The sequence below is a fragment of the Coregonus clupeaformis genome, chromosome 1 (assembly GCF_020615455.1).
Source record: "Coregonus clupeaformis isolate EN_2021a chromosome 1, ASM2061545v1, whole genome shotgun sequence".
Taxonomy (NCBI): Eukaryota; Metazoa; Chordata; class Actinopteri; order Salmoniformes; family Salmonidae; genus Coregonus; species Coregonus clupeaformis.
Genome location: NC_059192.1, coordinates 78,450,805 through 78,465,098, shown reverse-complemented (window position 1 = coordinate 78,465,098; position 14,294 = coordinate 78,450,805). Strand labels below are relative to the sequence as shown.

The 14,294-nt window shown below is 41.7% G+C and overlaps 1 protein-coding gene across 1 annotated transcript in view; it reads right to left on the bottom strand.

Moving 5' to 3' along the window:
- Window positions 1-14,294, bottom strand: part of LOC121574727 (transmembrane protein 150A-like) — a 102,799-nt gene that overhangs the window by 40,032 nt on the left and 48,473 nt on the right. The window contains exon 5 of the mRNA XM_041887278.1: window positions 4,605-4,672. Within this exon, the coding sequence (XP_041743212.1) occupies window positions 4,605-4,672 (68 nt within the window). The remainder of the gene's footprint in view (window positions 1-4,604; window positions 4,673-14,294) is intronic.

Genomic DNA, 14,294 nt, shown 5'->3' with positions numbered 1-14,294 from the left:
ACCCATTTCAAGAAACTAGGCGTATGTCGCACGTCACTACTTCACAGGAGTGGCATTTGAACGTTTTTTATTTTATCAAAATGCATTTCTTGGCAGAAATGCCTTCTGGAACATATTAACTTTCATGTGCTTTAATAACAAATATCTCTATTTGCACATCTATCATTCCAGTGTTAATACTAATTGTAATTACCTCCATAACTTGCTACATTTGCACACACTGTATATATATTTTCTGTTGTATTTTTGACTTTATGTTTTGTTTTACCCCATATGTAACTCTGTGTTGTTGTTTTTATTGCACTGCTTTGCTTTATCTTGGCCAGGTCGCAGTTGTAAATGAGAACTTGTTCTCAACTGGCTTACCTGGTTAAATAAAGGTTAAATAAAAAATAAATAAATAAAAAATCTGTAAATACGAATAAAATGACGAGCCTAGTTGGTTTAGCCACGGAAGAATACAGGAACCTTCCCGCTAGCCATGATTGGCTGAGATAATGGATGGGCTGGACATGCCGAGAGATGAGTTCAGATTAGTCTGCCATTTAGCATGCTTCTGTCTATAACATGAGCTGCTCAGTATGTGTGTATAATCCTTTCTACCGTGGCTTTTTTTGAAAGATATCATGATGAACTGAAAAAGTGTTGCATTGCTGCCCTGAGGTTAATAGCACTATCGACAAAAATCAGTGGGGAAAAATTGTGATGGACTACTTTCTGGAGGACGATCGTGCCATGCTGACTCTCTCTGATTCTGAAAATGAATCAGACGATGAGGAAATAACTGATTTAGGTAAAAACATTTTAATTGAACTAGACATTGTAGAGTCTTCCCCCAAACTAAGGGCAACCATGGCATCCATGACAGAGGGAGAAGCATTCATCCATATATACGGATAAGAGTCTAGCTACATTTCCAGATATTATACATTTCTAATTTTGTCTGAAAGTCATTTTCATTGCAAATTAAAGCGTACTGTTAGCTAGCTAACATTAGCTGGCTGGCTCGCTAGCTAACGTTACGTGTATGATCTGTGTAGTAATATTATTCATATCTAACATTGAACCTAGTTGGTTAGCTTTAGCTACCTGCAGATTCATGTATGGTGCATGATATTATAAATTGGGATTATGATTCATTATTTAGCTAGCTAAACAAAAGACTCCACTATGCAAGTAACCATTTCACTGTACCGTTTACACCTTCTGTATCTTGTGCATGTGACAAATAAACTTAGATAAAATTTGATATAGTGTATGTTTACCAAAGACGGTAATATGAAGAACAACATGACCTGCACCAAAGTCAGATTAAGGATATAGGCCAAGGACTAGATACAGTGTATTTTTACTACTACATTTTGCTACTTCTTTCACCACTTTTAGTCTTGAAATCTTCGGTTGTTTACTACATTAACATATTCACTCTGTTTAGCATATAGCCTCACATGTGAATCCTTGAAGAGATGGGTGGGGCTAAGGCTTAAGAGGGTGTGAACGATGCTGAATGGGTGTAGACAAAGAAGCGCTCTCCAGTAGGCGTACCAAAACATTCACAGGCCATTTTCTCAAAAGTGGGGTTACAAGTTTATTAACTTTCAAAGCAGAATGACTTTCCCATTGTTCCTCAACTGCAGTGTTTGATATACCATTTTCAATGTTGCTGCATAGGACCGAATCCAGGTGGTGGGTCAAATATATTTTCAATAACCACAAATATTATATTTTCAGCTGTTTGAAGCTGGTGTACAAAACCGAAAGCAAAAGACGCAAAAACGAAATTTAAGAATGGGATGCATAGAAATAGCGCACATTGAACAGATCTACCGCTTCTTAGACTTGCTTTCAATGAGAATGACAGATTTCTATGTGAATTTGGTTGGGTCGCCCAAGAAGTTACATATTACAAATTTATGCTCCATTTCTCCATGTCAACCTCTTGCCCTTTATCCCTAGTTCCTACACCAGACAACTCCAATCCTCAAGGGCCACAATGCATGCTGGTTTTCATCCTGACCTTTTAACCAGCGACTGACTTCTACCAAAAAATCCCCAATCAGTAAGAGAGAACAGAAAAACCGCAGGACTGTGTGTAGCCTAACTCAAGGCCCTGAGGGGTGAGACAGTTTACTGACTGAACCAGAGGGTGTGATCCATCCCTGACCCCTTGTTCTATGCACCGTCTTACACGTCTTTACCTCACCGCTAGCCAACTATAATAACATCCTATTGTTTCAGCCAGACCTCAGGGACCCAGTGGAGCGTGTGTGTGTGTGTGTGTGTGTGTGTAGGACTGTTTGATGGCTGGATTATGTAACTGTTGACTTTAAGAAAGTTAAGAATAATTTATGTTAACTGTTACCTGTTAACTGTTAAAAGGCTAAGCTAAGTTATCTATACTTAACATTGTTTCAAAATGTCCCGGCAAATGCCCAAGTACACGTGCGCACACACACACACACACACACACACACACACACACACACACACACACAGTGTAGAGCTCAGACAGAGCATGACCCTAGCTCAGGGGTCATGGTTGAGTAAGAGCTTCAGACCAACACAGAGACTTTCACTGCTGGGTGTCAGGGGGTTCACACTGGACTGCTATGGACAGAGAGCTGGCAGAAAATAATAGTGTACTCACAGTTGTCCTTATTATAGGTCCTGATGTGGCTATGCCAAATGGTTGTGGCCTACATTAGTTCATTTAGCAGACAAGATCTGCTTGTAATTCCGTGGCATTATATTATTTTATAGTATGAAGAATACAATTGAACAAAGCTTAATAAAATAGAAATAGCTACTCCTATATGCTTAATTTAGCGATATGAATGTAACTTTAGTTGTTCTACAAACGTTGGGCTATATGTTTTGATTTTTAATACATTGTAAGGCTGCATGATGAGACTCTAATGATGATTTGAAAAAAGTCGCCTGAAAGGCATGAGCTCTGCTTTGTTTTTTGCGCCGGCATTACACACTCCAATAGTCTCTCATTCACAATTTGACAAGCACTTGATAATGACTCGAATTTCAAGGTGGCATCCCTAAAAGAATCCATGCCTTTTGCGGCACGAAGTGTTGCGGTGTGCCCTTATCCCTGAGTGTGCTGCGCAATCCGAAACTTCTCTCACCAACACCGCTCTCCGTCACGTGATCGGGTCTTTCTCACATGCTACAAATGAAGACAGACACATCCGGCTTATCCAATTCCGAGGTGCATATTGAAGATGTTGGAAAAACTGTCTACATTAACTTTTCGTCAGCCAATAAGAGCAGTAGGCCTAACGAACAGCAAAAGCACTAGCCTATGTCAATCTACTATCCCCCATAGTACAAAAGTCGACCTATTCTATTCTGTGCGAGAAATAAATATTCCAAACATAGTCTGGGACAGTTGTGGGATGCAATAGATCCCAAATTAATATAACCACTAGCATCAAAAAACCTTTTTTATGCAATGTGGCTGACACAACAGATCAGAACGTTTAGCTTAAAATGTTGATAAACTATTAGGCTATTTCTACACATTATATGCGCAGCTATGCGCACATGGTAGTAGACTATAAACGCGAATGTTCCATTAGCGGAAAACACCACTATTAAAAGTGAAAGCAAATGCAATTATGCATGTAATGCTTTTATTATAAAAGCTGCATTTTTATGGTGAAAATGATCTTCCCCAAACATGAAATTCACGCGTTGCTTATATATGCCAGTTAGGCTCTACACCCCTTGTAAAGCGGATTAATGTGCTTCATTTAAAGAAGTTATTTGGCCACTTTAGTTGTGATACAAACCTTATTAAAACATATAGGCCTATGGGCTTGGCTACATGCGACTATGATTCGAAAAAGTCGCAAAACAAGGCTTTGTTTCTTATGCTGGGCATCATTATCAAGTGATAATATATAATTGTCTTGATTTAATCTTGTATTTACTAAATAATATATGTGATATTTGTTTTGATTTAGAATGGACCATTATCATGCACCTGTATCGAAACAGGGGCAGCGAAAAAAAACATGTCATCTATGCACTTAAATAGCGAATGGCGGACGCTTTTTCCCGTGGTTTATTTTCATGCCAGCCAGGTAGGCTATACTCCTGTTGTAAATGTAAGCAATGTGCTTAATATTAGGAAAGTTGAGAAATAAATATAGTAGGCCTAGCCTATAGAAAGCTGATGGGATCCTCCTCGTTTTAATAGTGGCCATCACTCTGTTCTCGCACAATTGCATAGCCTATAGAAATGTTGCGCAACATCAGCTCATGCGCTCTCATTTTTGAATACATTTGCATTGATGTCAGCGTGATTAGAGGGACAACAGAGTGCTGAGTACCAGGCAGTTAGCAAGTTTGTTAGGCTATTAATGACCAGCAGCAGCATCAGAGCTTGGAGAAGCACGATGACCATTACAGTGCTGGTCAGATTGTAGTAACCCTGAAGATGACATGCCAAAAGTGTTTCTCTAATCTCACCACAACCATAAACTCATGAGCTAAGGCACCTGCTTCTGTTACTCAAACTGCCAACACACACAGGGCATAACACATGCATATGATGTATGAGTGCATGTGAGTGAAGAGTATATACTCACCCATGAAGGATCCAGTGCTGCAGATGAGGCTGAAGAAGCAGCTTTCTGGAGGAAGTGTCCCACATTTACTGTAGAAGAAGACAGTAGAACAACTGAGTTCAACACCAAAACACAAATCAGATCACGGCCAACCATCAACACACAAAGAGTGTCTCTCTCTCTCTGTGTGTGTGTGTGTGTCATCTGCCTTTTCTCAGTTGGATAAAAGTCTGTCCTCTCCTCGACTCCATTCTCCTTTCCTCTGTGACCCAGAAACCGATAAGTGGTCGCCATATGTAGGAGGGTGTCAATTTGTTAATAGGTGAACGAAGGAGTTTGCTCCTCTCCTCGATTGCCTCCTCAGGATTCTAAGGTGTATCCTACCGCAGAATAGTTTTTTGAATTCCTTTGAAACAACTGTGGTTTCCTCTGAGGAGAAAAGCATGCACACACATTGAAAAATGATACGATACTTATCATTTTGTCTATAAAATGTCTAGCACAACTAGTTACATTTCTTTTATACATGTATTTTGGAATTCCATCTACGTAAACATAATTTGCCTGATGACATGCTAGTGGAGAAGGACAGTTTTTTATACAAGTGCATTTGATTCCATGTTTCCTCTCCTAGCCTCCTCTCCTTGATTACCTTAAACATTTTTCAAAAGGAGGTGAGGAGAGGACAAAGGAAATATAATTGAGAAAAGGCCTGAGTGATCTCCTCTGGTATGCAATAGCATTTGACCTTTCACCTACTCTTCTAGCTGGTGTTCTAGGAAAATTAAGTGAAGGAACCAGCCATCATAGGGGGAGGCAATCAGTCATAATACCGCCCTCCTGCCTGCCTGTCTGCTTGCAAATGTTTGTGTGTGTGTGTTCCTGTGTACGTGCGTGCGTGTGGCCTGTCTGCCTGGTCCTGTCTCCTGTAAACACCAAGCCCTCTCAGCTGACTAGACCTCACCACTCTTGTCACAAACACAAACACACACACACACTAAAAAGCACACACACAAACACTTGAAGACAGACACTAAAAAGCAAGCACACACTCAACCCTTTCTCTCATTCATAGCCAGATTGGAGAACCATTAAAGAGTAATTGCAACTTCTAGAAGCAGGATATCCTGTATGCTTTTTCAATACCATATATTTACATTCTCCAAGTCTTTTATAGAAACCATATATTTACATTCCCTAACGGTCCTTTGATGTTCAAAGCTCTGGGGATGGGGGAGGCTAAAGAAAGCACAAGTCTCTTTATTCTCTCACTCCCCCCATCTGAAAACGGACTCCTCTTTTCTGGGGAATTGACTGTGTGTGTGTGTGTGTTTCAAGTTTTAATACCACATGCACAAGTACAGTGAAATGCCTTTCTTGCTAGCTCCAAACCCAACAATGCAGTGATCAATATCAATGTAGGACAAAAAAACACAAGTTTGAACAAAAACACACATTAAATAAAAAATAAGAAAAACACAACATAGTAAGGCGCTATATACAGGGTCAGTTCCAATACCATATTTAAAATGTGCAGGGATACTGGAGTGATAGAAGTAGATTTGTATAGGGGTGACTAGGCATCAGGATGTATGGTGACTAGGCATCAGGATGTATGGTGACTAGGCATCAGGATGTATGGTAACTAAGCATCAGGATGTATGATGACTAGGCATCAGGATGTATGGTGACTAGGCATCAGGATGTATGATGACTAGGCATCAGGATGTATGGTGACTAGGCATCAGGATGTATGGTGACTAGGCATCAGGATGTATGGAGACTAGGCATCAGGATGTATGGTGACTAGGCATCAGGATGTATGGTGACTAGGCATCAGGATGTATGGTGACTAGGCATCAGGATGTATGGTGACTAGGCATCAGGATGTATGGAGACTAGGCATCAGGATGTATGGTGACTAGGCATCAGGATGTATGGTGACTAGGCATCAGGATGTATGGTGACTAGGCATCAGGATGTATGGTGACTAGGCATCAGGATGTATGGTGACTAGGCATCAGGATGTATGGTGACTAGGCATCAGGATGTATGGTGACTAGGCATCAGGATGTATGGTGACTAGGCATCAGGATGTATGATGACTAGGCATCAGGATGTATGGTGACTAGGCATCAGGATGTATGGAGACTAGGCATCAGGATGTATGGTGACTAGGCATCAGGATGTATGGTGACTAGGCATCAGGATGTATGGTGACTAGGCATCAGGATGTATGGAGACTAGGCATCAGGATGTATGGTGACTAGGCATCAGGATGTATGGTGACTAGGCATCAGGATGTATGGTGACTAGGCATCAGGATGTATGGTGACTAGGCATCAGGATGTATGGTGACTAGGCATCAGGATGTATGGTGACTAGGCATCAGGATGTATGGAGACTAGGCATCAGGATGTATGATAAACAGAGTAACAGCAGCGTTGATGATGATTGTATGTAAGTGTGTGTGTGTGTGTGCATGCGCGCATATCAGGCGTGTGCAGACCCGTACCTTCCCTCCCTTTCCTGCTTCCATGGAGGAAGGCAGGAAATCTCAGCAGTCAGTGATCTTCAGAAACAGGAATCACACACAGATACGCACACATATATGTATTGCGATTCAATACTGTGATTTTATTGCGATTCGATGTTCCGAACATATTGCTCACCATATGTCTGCTGCAGAGAAACATGAGAGAGCCATGAGAAAACAAGTTCTGATCAGTCATGGAAATAAAAGTGCTGCAAGAAAATTGGCTCCCTATTTAAAAAGAAGATGGAGAACAAGCTATGAAGGGAAAATACTGGAGTTTTGGTGCAGGTACAGCCAACTAGAGAAAAAATTATATTGTCAAAAATAATATCCAAATATGTAACTGTATTGATTTTTCCCCCATCACTAGTATGCGGACATGTGCACGCATGTACTATAGACACGTTATTGTGCACACACATGCGCACACGCAAACAGATGTGTGTCACACCACACACACACACAATCACGCTCACACACACACACACACACACACAGTCCCCTTGAGCTTCAGTCAGTGAGTGTCGACAGGCTGGCGACTCAGGTCATGAGATACAACAGTACTTTGTTCCTATTATTAATCACCAGACAGACAGACAGAGAGAGAGAGCGAGAGAGAGAGAGAGAGAGAGAGAGAGAGAGAGAGAGAGAGAGAGAGAGAGAGAGAGAGAGAGAGAGAAACAAAGAGAGAGGAAAGGAGGAAACAAAAGGAGAAAGAATGAGAAAGAAGGAAAGCGAAAGGAGTGGTGAAGTGCAAGGGAGAGAGAGGGAGAAAAAATAAAAACAGAGAAAGGCGGAGGGAGAGTACTGAAAGAACTGTAGTATTTATTAGGATCCCCAATTAGCCGCTGCAAACAGTTCCAAGCAGGAAACAAAACACAACAACATAAAATACATAATACAATACATAATACAACGCATAATACAATGCAAAATACAATGCAGAACACATAAAAATGTCTGTGTCTCTTCACAGTCCCCATCGTGCCGTAAGGTATTCTTTTGTCAGTTTTTTTTTATCTGGTTTTATTGCTAGCTTGAGTTACCTGGGGTGGCAGAGAGTTCCATGTAGGGATGGCTCTATTTAATACTGTGCGTTTCCCAGCTTCTGTTCTCGACCTGGGGACTGTGAAGAGACCTCTGGCTGCATGTCTTGTGTGGTACCAATGAGTGTCCGAACTGTGTGCCAACTGCTTGAATTGACAGTTCGGTACCTTTAACCGAACAACACCAGGGCTGCCAACTTTTGATGAAAGCTTGGAGTGAGATTTGCTATGTGAATTTCATTGCCCCCTGACACAACACCAGGGCTGCCAACTTTTGATGAAAGCTTGGAGTGAGGTTTGCTATGTGAATTTCATTGCCCCCTGACACAACCTAGATGGAAAATGTTACTGTTTTAAAGCAAATTCACATAATTCTAAATATTTTGACATGGCTTAGGCGTATGACAAGGGTAAAAAATTAATTAATAAATAAACATAGGTCAGGTGTATTCAGGATGCTTTGAACATTAAATTAACATAAACAATTTGACGACTTTGTTACTCTGCGATTTTTTGGGGATGAAATTCCAAGTAGAAAAATTATATTAATAATGGTTGATGGCAGTGGGTAACCAAATCATAGATTGCAGTCTCCTTGTCCATAGACTGCTTTCAAGGTAAGGACACAAACATTTTGTAATTTGGGTGAACTATCGCTTCAAAATAAGGCTGGAAGAAAATCCTGCTTGCTCTCCATGTGCACAATACTAAAATGTAAAAAATTGTATTTGATTCCTGGAGCATTTAATATCCAATACTTATTTGTATGACTTAATGAAAACGGTCTATGAATGGCTGCAAAAATACATAGCCTCAAATAATTCATTTTCAAAGACACAAGTAGCCATATCAGATTTCAAATATGTGATTACACTGGCAAAATTGGGAAGAAGTGGAATAATAAAATAAATGTGGGGAATATCAGTCGTGTTCTTGCTGACAAGCACAGTAATTACCCTATATTTTAACCCATTGTTAAGAATGAGAATTATTCCACTGATCAGACTAAATTAAGTAAATAAATAAAATCTCCTGAAGACAAGATTACATAAATGTGCCCCTACACCCTAACCAAATATTTTTTATATTTATTGTCGCCCCTCTAGAATAAAACGTACACTTTTGGGTTCACAATCTGTTTGAAAAAATTATTTCACAGTTATATAATCAGGTCACCCTACCTAACTTCCCTGCTAAAACATACTGTAGGTCTGTCTGCTGCCTTTTCGTTGTCACAGCCTAAACGCCAATCGCTAACCGAGGGGACTAATGCAAGTGCGGATTAAATTGACTTTAGTACATGCTGTCAAAAGGCTGCATTCTGCAATAGGGACTGGAGTAACAGCAACCTAATTTGTTGACAACATTGTACATAAAACAGCCCTACCAGCAGAAAACATTCTCTCTCTCCATTCAGCTCCACTAATTTTGAGGGGCGTTTCTTTCAAACATTCATCCAATCCCCTTGATCACTTACATAACTAGACCAATCATATGCTTCAATGTGGCAAAACAGGACAATGATAGAGGTTCAGCTCCTGATGTTAAATTGCAGGCGCAGATGATCCGATTTCAAAACGATTTGGAGTTGAAAAGTTAACGCGCTGACTATACAATGGACTAATTAAAAATAAAAGCAGTACTTTTCAAGGAGTGCGATATACAGTGGGGAAAAAAAGTATTTAGTCAGCCACCAATTGTGCAAGTTCTCCCACTTAAAAAGATGAGAGAGGCCTGTAATTTTCATCATAGGTACACGTCAACTATGACACACAAAATGAGAAAAAATCCAGAAAATCACATTGTAGGATTTTTTATGAATTTATTTGCAAATTATGGTGGAAAATAATGATTTGGTCAATAACAAAAGTTTCTCAATACGTTGTTATATACCCTTTGTTGGCAATGACACAGGTCAAACGTTTTCTGTAAGTCTTCACAAGGTTTTCACACACTGTTGCTAGTATTTTGGCCCATTCCTCCATGCAGATCTCCTCTAGAGCAGTAATGTTTTGGAGCTGTCACTGGGCAACACAGACTTTCAACTCCCTCCAAAGATTTTCTATGGGGTTGAGATCTGGAGACTGGCTAGGCCACTCCAGGACCTTGAAATGCTTCTTACGAAGCCACTCTTTCGTTGCCCGGGCGGTGTGTTTGGGATCATTGTCATGCTGAAAGACCCAGCCACGTTTCATCTTCAATGCCCTTGCTGATGGAAGGAGGTTTTCACTCAAAATCTCACGATACATGGCCCCATTCATTCTTTCCTTTACACGGATCAGTCGTCCTGGTCCCTTTGCAGAAAAACAGCCCCAAAGCATGATGTTTCCACCCCCCTGCTTCACAGTAGGTATGGTGTTCTTTGGATGCAACTCAGCATTCTTTGTCCTCCAAATACGACGAGTTGAGTTTTTACCAAAAAGTTCTATTTTGGTTTCATCTGACCATATGACATTCTCCCAATCCTCTTCTGGATAATGCAAATGCACTCTAGCAAACTTCAGACGGGCCTGGACATGTACTGGCTTAAGCAGGGGGACACGTCTGGCACTGCAGGATTTGAGTCCCTGGCGGCGTAGTGTGTTACTGATGGTAGGCTTTGTTACTTCGGTCCCAGCTCTCTGCAGGTCATTCACTAGGTCCCCCCGTGTGGTTCTGGGATTTTTGCTCACCGTTCTTGTGATCATTTTGACCCCACGGGGTGAGATCTTGCGTGGAGCCCCAGATCGAGGGAGATTATCAGTGGTCTTGTATGTCTTCCATTTCCATTTGTTTATTTTAAAAAAAATTCCTAATAATTGCTCCCACAGTTGATTTCTTCAAACCAAGCTGCTTACCTATTGCAGATTCAGTCTTCCCAGCCTGGTGCAGGTCTACAATTTTGTTTCTGGTGTCCTTTGACAGCTCTTTGGTCTTGGCCATAGTGGAGTTTGGAGTGTGACTGTTTGAGGTTGTGGACAGGTGTCTTTTATACTGATAACAAGTTCAAACAGGTGCCATTAATACAGGTAACGAGTGGAGGACAGAGGAGCCTCTTAAAGAAGAAGTTACAGGTCTGTGAGAGCCAGAAATCTTGCTTGTTTGTAGGTGACCAAATACTTATTTTCCACCATAATTTGCAAATAAATTCATTAAAAATCCTACAATGTGATTTTCTGGATTTTTCCCCCTCAATTTGTCTGTCATAGTTGACGTGTACCTATGATGAAAATTACAGGCCTCTCTCATCTTTTTAAGTGGGAGAACTTGCACAATTGGTGGCTGACTAAATACTTTTTTTCCCCACTGTAAGAGGTGTGCCGTGAGAGTGTGAGAAGAGGGTCAAATGCGTGTCTCACGGCCAATGCTTGTGAGTTGGCAGCTCTGCAAGAACTCGCACAAAGACCAATAGTGATGCAGTCAATCTCTCCTCAACTTTGAGCCAGGAGAGATTGACATGCATACCACTGACATTCGTCCTCTGTGTACATCTAAGTGCAATACGGGCTGTTCTGTTCTGGACCAACTGCAATTTTCCTATGTCCTTATTTGCAGCACATGACCACACAACTGGGCAGTAGTCCAGGTGTGACAAAACCAGGTCCTGTAGAACTGGTAGATGTATATGTCAAGAAAGCAGAGCAACACCTTATAATGGACAGACCTCTTCCCATTTTAGCAACTATTGTTTTGACCATGACAGCTTTCTATCTAGGGTTACACACAGCAGTTTAGTCTCCTCACCTTGCTCAATCGCCACATTATTCAGTAATAGATCTAGATGTTTAATGTTGAGTGAGTGTTTTGTCTCAAAAACGATGCTTTTAGTTTCAGAGATATTTAGCACCAGCCTATTGCTAGTTAGCTATTCTAAAACTGACTGGAGCTCTATGTTAAGGGTGTCAGTTATTTATTTTACTGTCGTAGCCGACGTGTATACTGTTGAGTCATCAGCGTACATAGACACACAGGCTTTATTTAAGGTCAGTGGAAGGTCATTAGTAAAAACAATAATGGCCCAAGCTGGCTTCCCTGCGCTATGCAACACTCAACCAAATTTGCATTAGAGAGGCTTCCATTAAAGAAAACCCTCTGTGTTCTATTAGATAGGTAACTCTCAATCCATGATAAGGCATAGGATGCAAAACCATAACATCTACTTTTTTTCAGCAATTTGTAATGATCAATGATCTCAAAAGCTGCACTGAAATATAACAAAACAGCTCCCACAATCTTCTTACATGTTGACCACACCGCTCGCGAAACAAACTCTGTTTACCCTTTTATCTGTGGATTAATTGTCGGAGTAGAGGACCTTGTGCATTTCAGGTAAAATAACAACCCAATGTTTATATCCCAGGACAAATTAGCTAGCAACAGCAAGCTAGCTAGCTAAATTGCCATAAATGTTTAATGCTTTTCGACCTGTCCCAAAATTAATATAGTTCGTTCAGAGTTCGATTTGATATTTCAACCTGCGTGTCTTTATAGCGTCTGGTGTGGGTGGACAAAATCAACATGCGCGTGATGGCGGACGTCTGGTCAGCATGTTATTATTAATTTCTGTCAGCCAATTATCAGTCATTTGTGTCAGTGCCGGGCATGTTGAGTGTCCTTCCCTATAAGCATGCTGAAAGTCTGTTGTTAATTTATTTTCTGTAAAATAACATTGTATTTTGTCAAAGTTTACGAAGCACCGGTAACAGGCTGATTAGTCGGCTGTTTGAACCATTAAAGGGTGCTTTGCTATTCTTGGGCAGCGGAATGACCTCTGCCTCCCTCCAGGCCTGAGGGCACTGTCTTCTAGGGTTAAATTGAAGATGTGGCAAACAAGAGTCGCAATGTATTCCTCTACCAACTTCAGCAATTTACCATTGAGGTTGTCGGTACAAGGTGGCTTGTCCTTATTTATAGATAGCAAAATAAATGTCACCTCTTCCACACCAACATTGCGGAACTCAAAACTGCAGTGCTTGTCTTTTATTATTTGGTCCGTTATGCATGAATATGAAGGCTCAGCGGTTGTTGTTTGCATGTCATGCCTAAATTCGCTAATCTTGTCGACAAAAAAGTTATTTAAGTGGTTGGCAATATCAAAGGGTTTTGTTATGAACAAGCCATCTGCCTCTATGAAGGATGGAGCCGAGTTCACTTTTTTGGCTAGAATTTCATTTAAGGTACTTTTTATCATCCATACTATAGTTTCTTCTTCTTTTTGTTTAGTTTATGTCAAGGCTGAGGTGTATGTGGTGTGGGAGTCAGGCGCAGGACACCGAAGCTTAGTCCAACAAAGTTTACTTGTGACACCACAAGGCAAATATACAGTAAACGGCCTCAAGAAAACCAGAGGCGAGCAATACGCAAACTATGCGTAAAACAATAAACAACGAAACAGATACAAAACACGCAGCACTACGGACAGGCGAAAAACAACACACAACCTAACCAATACAAAACAGGCAACTTATAGAACACGTAGTCAGACACAAACGGACACAGGTGTAAAAAACAGACAAAAGCAATCAAACATAGAAACATTCAACGGTGGCAGCTAGTACTCCGGGGACGACGAACGCCGAAGCCTGCCCGAACTAGGAGGAGGAGCAGCCTCGGCAGAATCCGTGACAGTACCCCCCCCTTGACGCGCAGCTCCAGCCGTGCGCCGACCCCGGCGTCGAGGACGGCCAGGAGGACGCGGACCCGGGCGCGTGGGATGCCCACGGTGGAACTCCGTCAGGAGGGATGGATCTAGGATGTCCCTCCTAGGCACCCAGCACCGTTCCTCCGGACCGTACCCCTCCCACTCCACGAGATACTGGAGACCACTCATCCGGCGCCTCGAGTCCAAGATGGTCCAGACCCTGTACGCCGGTGTCCAAAGGGGGCGGAGGGGTCTCTCCTATCTCATTTTCTTGGAGTGGGCCAGCTACCACCGGCCTGAGAAGAGACACATGGAACGAGGGGTTAATATTCTTGTACTCAATAGGCAGTTGTAACCTGTAACACACCTCGTTCAATCTTCTCAGGACTTTAAAGGGCCCCACAAACCGCCGACCCAGCTTCCGGCAGGGCAGGCGGAGGGGCAGGTTTCGGGTCGAGAGCCAGACTCGATCTCCCGGTGCATATACCGGCCCCTCACTGCGGTGACGA